Source organism: Megascapheus bottae, chromosome 7 (genome assembly GCF_031878675.1).
Source record: "Megascapheus bottae isolate mThoBot1 chromosome 7, mThoBot2.hap1, whole genome shotgun sequence".
Classification (NCBI taxonomy): domain Eukaryota; kingdom Metazoa; phylum Chordata; class Mammalia; order Rodentia; family Geomyidae; genus Megascapheus; species Megascapheus bottae.
In genome coordinates this window covers 32,941,937-32,951,913 of record NC_143515.1, presented here as the reverse complement: position 1 = coordinate 32,951,913, position 9,977 = coordinate 32,941,937, and the positions used below count along the sequence as shown (strand labels likewise).

Genomic DNA, 9,977 nt, shown 5'->3' with positions numbered 1-9,977 from the left:
GTAAATAATCTAGCAATAGCAAAGTATATTTTATACAGAGGCCAGAAATCGCTTGGTCAGGCACAAAAGTCTATTCCTTAACAATATGGGCTAGCAGGGTCTTCACGCTGAGTAGCACATTCCAATGGGTCTGTGGTCCTGGGAGAATGACCCTTGTTCTGTTATAAAATTAGCTCCTTTCAAGGCCTGGATGGTACTATTGCCGGCTAGTTGTCGACTACAGATAGCAGAGCAAACGGGACGTTACAGAGAACAGAACAATCAAGACATGGGTTAAGCTTGTAAAAAGCTACTACCAGGGGGAAGGGGCAGGGTCAGGTTTTACACAAGTTCCTGCCCAGTTATGAGAGATACAGGTATTAGTAAGGCGTGCTTACAAACTACAAAAAACGCCCTCATTCTGAAGCAGCAGCCGTCTTGTTGTCCATGTAAGTTGCCCAGGGTATGGAACTACCCCCAGACCCAAAACCATTCCCCATCAGTAAGCAGAATGAAAATCCCCAAGGACCCAGAGGCTGCACAAACAGGAACTTCTGAGCCCTAGTCAGCCATTGTTCACACAGATGTCCATAAGCTCCAGGAACCAACCTATTTGGTGTCAAAATTAGACTGCACGTATAGCATTGTATAACATTAGTTTCCCAAACCATAAAACTACTTTCTGACAGTAGAATGGGACCCGGCGTCTGAGAACTTCCCGTTGGTTTCCACCAGCCTGGGAACCAGCCTGGGAAGCTCCCCAATCCCCATCTTATCTCATCCGACCACCTGATGGGTGTAAATCTGTGACATTTGCCTTTGAAGAGACTGTGTAAACCCTGACTGTCAGCCTCTCCCCTGCACCTCACAGCATCACTGCTTTGAGGTGTGAGTGAACAAGTTGCTTGCCGGCTCCCTTAATCTATGGCCTACTTGCCACCGTTCCCTAGTTAGCAAGAGCATGAGTTAAACTTTTAAGATGACAGCACTATGGTTCTGACCTGGGATCTTTCAGTAACACCTTATTCCAACTCCCCCCTACACTCCAAAACAAGATTCTCGATACAAAAACCCAATCCCAAATTGGGAAAAATAGATTTGTGTTGGGGGTAGGCATATAAAACTCAGAAAATCTGGTAAGATCAACCATTTTTATTCCTTAAACTCGCGCATGCATTTGTAATATGTGTGTGTGTGTGTGTGTGTGTGTGTGTGTGTGTGTGTGTGTGTGTGTGTATGTTCTGAGGCTTGAACTCGGGGCCTGGGTACTGTTGGTACTGTCCCTGAGCCCTCAGCTATTCCTTCTCAGCACTCTTTCCTTTACTCCTCCCACCTTCCAGTGATTACTCCTGCAAGGTGGTCTCTCTTGTAGGTTCCTGTCCCATAATTATCATCATTATTACCAGTTAAAGTCTAGATTGTACATATCAGCAAAAACCATGATATTTGGCTTTTTGAGTTGGACTTATCTCTTAACATGATGAACTACAACTGCATCTGTCTTCCTGCAATGGACATAACTGTATTCTTCTTTAATGCTGACTAATACTCCATTGTGTATATAAATCACATGTTCTTTATCCATTCATCAACTAGGAAGGTAGACTGATCCTTAGCTTGGCTACAGTGAGTCATGCCATGATTTAACAGGAGTGTGTAATTATCTTCACTGTGTACTGATTTACATATATCCTTCAGATATGTCTAAGCATGATCTAATTTTAGTTTGTTGAGGACTCTCCACACTGGTTTCCTACTACTTTACTGAAAGTATTGATCAGAATTCCTCAGGGTCTAACAATATATGACAATATCATCTAGAAATAAGAATACTTTGACTTCTTTTGCATTTACCTCCTTTTTATTCCTTTCTCTTGCCTTATTGTTCTGGCTAAGAATTTAAGAAAAATAAGAATATTGACTTTATTAGAAATGGCTTAAGTTTTGCTCCACTGATTATATTACCATTAGGCTTATTATGTAACCTTCTATTGAGAAAGTCCATTGTTGGGAGCCAGAGTGGAATCAAACTGTACCTTGATTTGCATCAGACAATGGCTTTATTGTCTTATTGTTTTCTGGCCTTATTCTGTTTAAATGACCTGAGATTTACCATATGAATGTAACACCTGGAGGTTCCCTGGGTCTCAAGGAGGGAAGAAGCTGGAGTGAAAAATAAACGGGCAGTCTTTACCTGGACTGCGGACATCCCGGACCCGGTGTGTCTGTCTCTCTTCTATTTCTTCCTAGTCCTTGCCCCCTATTTCAGGAACCCCAATCTGCGAACCCTGGTTTGCTGCCGGTTGGCCCCGGCAGTCCATCCTTACCCTTCCTTTGTCTCTACCCTGTTACTTGGGCCCCAGCAGGGAATGACTCCCTATATCCTTCATTAATAAAACTATTGAAAAAAGCAGTAGGTCCCAGGGACCACCATTGTCCTCTCTTCTGTCTTACCCTTCCCCTGCCCAGTGAAAACCACTGCTGGGATCATTGCTCTTGCTGGGTGAGACCTGACAGCTGCAAAGCAGACTTCAGGGCCTGACTTCCTAGAATCTCAGGAGCTGACACAAGGGATCACCACTGAGTACAAAGCTTGAATTGTGGTTCTAGGAAGCAATCCACACTCAGTATGGATCATGCTGTGGGTCAGGAGCTGCAGGAGAATGGGATACAGGTGGTTGAGTTTTCAGATAAGCACAGGGTGTGAGGCCTTAAGTAGAAGTACCAGCCTGTGGAGGGACCTGTGAGAGGCCATCAAAGCCAAGGGCAAGTAGATCAGGGAAGTAGGCAAAGGGAGGCCTGCAGTCTCAAGCTAGGTTACATATGTTGGGAACCATCCTGTGACCAGGCTGAGAGTCTCTATGTAGGTGAAATGAGCCCATGACAAAGCCAGTGGCAGATTTCTCTGTGGAGACAGCTATGAGTAGGACATCATGCTAAAACCAGAGGAGATCCCCAAGTACTGCTAACATGACCCGACTGGCTGATGGGCTTCTGGACTCCTGTGGTTAGAGGAGATCAGTCTCTGGATGGAGGGTCCCATGAGAGAGTTCATATTCCCGGGAAAGCCCCAGGAATAAAGACAAAGCAGCTTGGAATATGCTATTCTCCCCCTATATTGGGGACCTCTAAGATGACCTAGTCACAACTGAAGCACCTAACTTGCTTCAGCTCCTGATCTTTAGTGTAAAAACAAGTTGAGACCAACCTGGGTCCCAAAGATGGCATCTCCGGGCACTCATCAATTCAAATTCTCTTCTAGTACACAAGCAAGGCTTAATGCCTGCCTTCTGAGTCATTCTGGCCTTGTGACTGTGTCCAGCCATTGCCATGCCCAGATCTGGCCATAAAACTTCAGCCACTTCCTCCGTGTCCTCTGCTCAGACCTGGTTCTAAAACAAATGGAACATGTCCCTTCTCCAGTTCTTGCAGGACTACTCCTACCATTGCCCTATGACTGTAGCAGCTCTGCTACTGAAGTGTTGTGTGCAAGATTCCAGAGTCAAGCTGTGAGACTTGAAAAGGGTTAAGAGATTGGAAAGCCATCCCTAACAGCATTCAGAAGGCTGAGAGTTGTACCCTGGAAAGTGTAAACTGTCAAGGCAAGACAGAGGTATAAGTTACTACCCTTAGTGTGTTTAAGTTAGAGCTGTTTGGATACAAACAGCTTAAGACCTTGGAGATAAGACAGATGTCTATGTTAGGTTGGAATATTTATTGCTCCCTTCTCTCCCTAATGATAAGGCAGTCAATTATCACTGTGTATAAGAACTATACTTCATGTGAATGGTTGTAACCACAAGACAGATGGATGTCGTAGTTTGTGCACAAACATACCTGTAGCCACCTCCCCTGTATTAAACTGAATAAAAAGCCTGTTAAGCTGGAGCTCAGGCTCAGAAGCTAGCTATGAGCTTGGAGTCCCCTGGCCCCCACCTTTCCTATCCCTCTCTCTGATTTCTCAGTTCTCCAGCCCAGCATCCAGTTGTTGAGCTGTTCCACAGACACTGATGATGACAGTGTTGGATTTTTTTCAAGTGACAACTGTAGAAGCCTGGAAAAACTCTCCCTCCCCCCACCTTTCTACTTTTTCTCTGTCTGATATGCCTAGACCTTAAGCTCTGCCAAAGCTGGCCTGTTAGAAGCAGATGAAATGAGGTAACGCGTACTTCAGGGATTTGCCCAGGTGTTCTGAGACTTTGGGACCTGGTAGCTCAAACTCAAGACACATTGCTAGTGGTCCATATGTCCATTAGTGAAAGATATGTGTATCTATTGTTTTTCTATTGTGTTTCATGCAACAATACCACCAGGTTAGACAACTGAAACACAAGAACTTCAAAAAGAATCGACAGAACTCCCAATGCGCCCACCCGACCATCTAGACAATGGCATGGAAAGTACACAACATGTGAGCTCTCATGCTTTGTACTGCTCAGATTGCAGGGTTTGCTTGTTACTGTTTCACAGTCCAATCTCAGCCTGATACAGAGAAATACAGGCCTGCTTCCTGAATAGAAGGGAGACAGTACATAAATTGAACTGTACGGAAATCCAGTAGCTTTGTTAATGTGTTGTAATATGACTCTCCAGTCTTCTGGAAGCCCATTTTCTGATAGAGAGCCAGGGCCCCATATTGAAGCATCGAGGTCTCAAGGACAACTTCACTGCAGCCCCGGTCCCGAGCAAACTGGAGGACAGTCCTGACCAGAGCTTTAGCTATCCCCTTTCCTCGGTGCTCCAACGCCACAGACATGCGAAACAGCTGTAACTGCTTCTTTTCCAAGGGAGGATCCTTGACAGGCAGGGCAGCCACCATGCCTACCACCTGCCCCCCACACTCAGCCACCCAGAAGCAGGAGTCAGGGGAGCTCAGATAGGACTTGGTGATGTCAGCCATATCTGTGCGGTAACAACTGGCCACGTACTGCTTCCAGGGGAGTCTGGCAAGGAACCGTAGGAAGAAGAGCAGGGTGAAGGTGCTCACGGTGGCCAGGATCCACGAGCGATAGAGCAGGAGTAGAGAGAGGGGCACCCCAAGTAAGAGCAGGAGTGCTCGGGGCAGCTTCAGCAGGTACCGGAAGGTGGCGGGGATGTGCTCCTCCATGCCCCTGGAGAACAAGGCCAGGACCTGGGTGCGGTCGTCCTTCTGGTACTTGCGGATGTGATAAGGAGCCATGGGAGACGTCCGTGTTGGAAACTGCAATATCCAAAAGAGACTTAGTAGACTTGTCTACATACCTTCCTGCAGCCCTGTAGAAGAGAGAAGAAGCCACGTGAGTTTTTACTCCCCCTCAAGTCCCAGCCTTCCGGAAACCCTGGCCACCCCACTCAAGGCTGTGTCTGTCTACTGTCACTCAAAAAGAAAAGTGACACCACCACTGGGAGGCCAAAAATGCCTGAGTGGACTCTATTTCCTCTCTTTATGTGTGTGATATCTGAAGTATAACATCTAACATCTCTCAGCCTGTGCCAAAGGAACACCCTGCCTTCATGGTACATGAAACTCTGATATATACAGTTCCTTTCCCCCAAGATCCTTAATTGACTACAGACTGGATTGGTAGAACATTGAGATGGCACCCTTCATCAAAACTGTCTTGAGTACCTGCAAAACCGACACTGAAGAATTCTGTGTTCCCAACTGAAGTTTCAGCAAACTTCTTTCCCCCTAATTGTCAACATTTAAGTTGCAGAGAAGCCAAAGAGCTAACTGCCATGATCACAACAACCTTTTGATCCCTGAAAGGTTGAACGACTCCATGAATCACAGATACACTGCCTCACCATGTAGTCATGGTTACGCACTTGCTACCACAGAGCTGAGAATATTCTGTGCAGCCTCAACCTCTAACTGGCATCCAGGAGAGTCTAGAGCCTGCCTCATGTTTGAGGAACAGATCAGAGTCAGCAACTTGTTTACTGGAGCCTAATAATAATAAAATCAAAGCTCAAGAGTTGGGAAAGGACCGTTGAAACCTAAATCTATTCACCTTGAGATTTCCAGGAAATTAATTCTGTAGCAGGGAAGACTTGGGTCAGATTAGGAATCCTCACTCAGGTGAGAGACCATACCTCCTCCATCAAGCCACAGGCCTGAATGGTACAGGAATTTGAATTCTATTCTTCATGCTCAGCAGGCCAGCATTCTAGCCCCTGAGCCATACCTTCAGCCTTATTTTCTACTAGTCCTTTTTGGAGTGGGGGTTACTTTCAGCCTGGAGATGGCTCACTTATACTAAGCTTCCAAGTAGCTAGGGTAACAGGCTCACAAAGTTCTTTCTGCCTGGGCTGTCATCCAACTGTGATCCCAATAATCTCAGCCTCCCAAGTGGTTAGGATTACAGATGTGAGCTATGGGCACCTGGCTCAGCCTAGTTTCTTAAACATAGCATTTAGGAGCCTAGGAACCGTGCTGCTCATCACAGGCAAAAGACCAGGTCTCCTGGGTTCAAAAAAGCTTCTCCCTATCCAAGCTGTACTTGGACCTAGAAGCACTGATGCCAGCAGTCCAATATACTGTACTCTGCCCTCCTCACTCAGCAATACTGCTGATCTTTGTCCCTCCCTCCCTCCTTTTCTTCTTTCCCTTCTCTCTCCCTCCCCTCCCTCCTTCTCTCTCTTTTCCTTTATCTCTCTCTTCCTCCCTCTTTTCTTTTCTCCTTCCTATTTCAGTACCTACAAAAAAAAACAAACCAGTTTGGGTTCTGACAAGAATTATACATGATGAGAACCATAAATCCAGAAAAGTAGCAGTCACTTCCATGCAGAATTCCAAGAACACTCTAGCACATTGCAAGAGCTCAATATATGTTGCCTCTGCAAGTTCTGTGGAAGATTTGGGTAAGAAAGACTGATAAGATCTCACTGGAGGAGAGTATTTCAGAAAGCACTCCATCAGAGGGCTCCAGAAACTAGCTGCAGGGCCTGGCTGCCAAAAGTGAAGTAACTAGTGGACAGGGACTAAAATATGGAGTTCCTTGAAGGACAAAAAGGGAGAGGGAAGGAGGGATAGGAAGGAAGGAAGGAAGGAAGGAAAGGGGAGGGGAGAAGAGGAGGGAAGGGGAGGGGGGAAGAGGAAGAAAGGAAAGAGGGGAGCAATGTAGCTCCTTCCTGATATCATGTTTGCAAAAGATGACGCTGACAGTGAACTGTACTTGTTGAACTGGAATAGGAAGCAAGGGCTACTCCACAGCAGCCAGGGGTTAAGTTCTCAGTGTCTGAGCTGGGTGCCAATAGCAACTATGCCAAGACAGATGTGTCTCCTTTCTGAACTGCACAGGGATTGTCTCTGTATTGGGGTAATGTCAGGAGACTGGAACATCAACCGGTTAGTACTTGTATTTCCACTACTCACTGTAATGTACCTTATCTCCTCAGTAACACTGAGAGAAGTGGGGGGTCTCCAAACTTGTTTAAATCATTTAATGGTCCTTTTTCCTTCCAAACACACCGCGTGTATGTGTGTGTGTGTGTGTGTGTGTGTGTGTGGTGTGTGTGTGGTGTGTGTGTGTGGTGTGTGTGTGCATGCGCGCGCTCACGCATGTGCCAGTACTGGGGCTTGAACCTCAGATCTGGGTGCTGTTCCTTAGCTTTTTTGCTCAAGGCTGGCACTTTACCATTTAAGCCACACTTCTACTTCAGGCTTTTAGGTGGTCAACTAGAATTGAGTCCCACAGATTTGTCCTCTAAGGCTGGCTTCCAACAGCGATCTAGGATCTCAGCCTCCTGAATAGTTAGGATTATAAGATGAGCCAGCTGCATCCCAGTAACATTTCTCCCCCCACAAAGGTAGCTAAATGTTATAAACATATCTGCAAAACTGCTTTACACGCACCAGCAAGCTCGGGAGCTGCTCTACCACCGATTCCCTTTCACCTCTCACCCGCTCTCCTGTTTGCTCCTCGTTCGGTCCGGCCGCGCCTAGGGGAAGATGGGTGGGTCAGGATAATCCGGACCCCGGGGGGCCGGAGTTTGGCCAAGCGGGAGAGTGCTTGCCTAGCATGTACAAAGTCCGGAGTTCAATTCCTCGGTACCACATACATAGCAAAAAGCTGGAAGTGGTGCTGTGGCTCAAGTGGTAGAGCGCTAGCCTTGAGAAAGTCCAAGGACAGTCAAGCCCAGGACTGGCAATAATAATAGTAATAATAATAATAATAATAAGGACCCCGGTGCCTTCACCTCCGCCCGTCAGGAAGAGACTGAAGGTGAGGGTCCTCGTCTCCGCACGGGGTGAGGGGGGGAGGCCGGGCCACCCTGCCGTCACTCCCTCTTCCTGCCCCCGGTCGCGAAGCCCAGCTGGCCTCGCTGCACTGTCCGCACACCCGAAAACGAAGGGGGATGCCTAGTCCTGGCCACGCCACTGCCACCATCCCCCGCCCCTACCCAGCGCGCATACCAGGACGTCCGATACCCGCCCTGCCGGCCTCCAGGCCCACTTGGATCGGTGATGAGGAAGTGCGCGAACGAGTGGGCCTTCTGCACACCTCCGCAGCCAGCCGGTCACCTGGCTGCCCCGCCCGCAGTGCGCTTCCTCCAAGTCCCGCCCCCCGGCACGCTCCGCTCCCTGCCACGCCCACCACGGACCGCCAGGCCACGCCTACCGCTCCGGTCACGCCCCCTCGAGGCCACGCCCGTCCACCCTCGTCTCTGTAGCCAAAGTAGTGGGCCAGAGGAAGGACCAGCTGATGGCTGCCCAGTAACAGCCTGCAGGACCCTTGGTCCTTCTGTCCACCCTCAGACTGCTTGATTGGTCTCAGGCCTCGTAGTGTAACTTCTTTTTTTCTTTTTAAATAGTTGTACAAAGGGACTTCAATTCCTCAAGATTTTGAGTACACTGCAAGTTTTTCTGTCCCACAACAAAACAAAAACTGAGCCTGGGCATGGTCCCTGTGCTCTTCAGCTCAAGGCTACCGCCCTACCACATTGGGCCACAGCACCACTTCTGGATTCTGGTGGTTAACTGGAGATAAGAGTTTCACAGACTTTCGTGCCTGGGCTGGCTTTGAAGCGAGAGCCTCAAATCTCAGCCTCTTGAGTAGCTAGGATTACAGGCAAGTACACTGCATCTTGATCAATCTCACTCCTTCCATCGTTCTCCCCAGCACCTTTCCCAGCCATCCATACCCTCATGTCATGGATCAATTTCTAAGGCAGCATGTGGAGCTTTCCAATTTGGGATGCCTGTCTTCACTTCCTGACCTCTGACGCCTTCCCTAGAGCACACGCATGTGTAACGCTGTCCAGCTGGGATCCTCTCTGCTAAATCCTTCAGGAGAAGCCGTGTCAGCTCCACTGCAGGCCTGGTTTTGGCCTAGGAAGATGAATGGGAATTTCTCCCTCCCTAGTTGCAGTGTGACCAGGCCTGGGAGTCTCAAGGATTAGGGAACACTCTAGACCCCTCTTTCTTCCTGGAGACTGCAGGTTGCCTGCAATAGGAGCCATCCTCCAGGGTAAATACTTATGTCCTCTTATTAGTCTGGGAACATAAGAAGCTTTGTACTCTCCCTTTAAAAGGTATCTAGGCAACAGGGTAACTATTGTGAGGATCCTGCTTTAAAGAACAAAGGCTAAATCCCAGTGGTGACCAGATTACAAGCAGAATGAGGAGCTTTCTCTCTGCTCACCAATTAATTTTCTAGTCAATTATTCATGCTGCCCCAGAAAACTCCAGTGGCCTGAAACTAACGCTATGTGGTTGAAAGACATGTGGAGGTGGGGGCCAGATGCTGTGGGCCAAAGGAACAGCATGTTTCCTCCAGCAGAACTTACTGAAGCAGAGCAATGACTTTGCAGTTAAGAGTGCAGGGGCAGCACGGGATCTGAGTGTTCAGGAACACAAGTCCTAATCCTTGTGGGAGCCTCTATCAGGAAGGGGATGGGGCTTTCTAAAGCAATGCTCGGTGCCCAAAACTTGCCAGCACCTCACTGTCACAATGAACCCATCCTGGCCCCACTGCTTCCCTCTTACCCAGGTCTTGGCAGCACCTTACAACTTC

General features: G+C 48.0%; 1 protein-coding gene across 2 annotated transcripts; it reads right to left on the bottom strand.

Annotated features, from left to right (window-relative positions):
* Positions 1–4,254: 4,254 nt before the first annotated feature.
* LOC150060573 (N-acetyltransferase 8F1-like) lies at positions 4,255–8,473 on the bottom strand. 2 transcript variants are annotated; one of them, XM_090336684.1, is made up of 2 exons: positions 8,378–8,473; positions 4,255–5,179 (listed from the first exon to the last, which is right to left on the bottom strand). In XM_090336684.1, the coding sequence occupies exon 2, from the start codon at positions 5,156–5,158 to the stop codon at positions 4,457–4,459; it is 702 nt and encodes a 233-aa protein (XP_090192810.1). In that variant the 5' UTR covers positions 5,159–5,179; positions 8,378–8,473; the 3' UTR covers positions 4,255–4,456. The 2 variants fall into 2 exon arrangements, with proteins under 2 accessions (XP_090192810.1, XP_090192809.1); XM_090336683.1 differs by having other exon boundaries at positions 4,255–5,232; positions 8,378–8,461.
* Between the last annotated feature and the right edge of the window lie 1,504 nt (positions 8,474–9,977).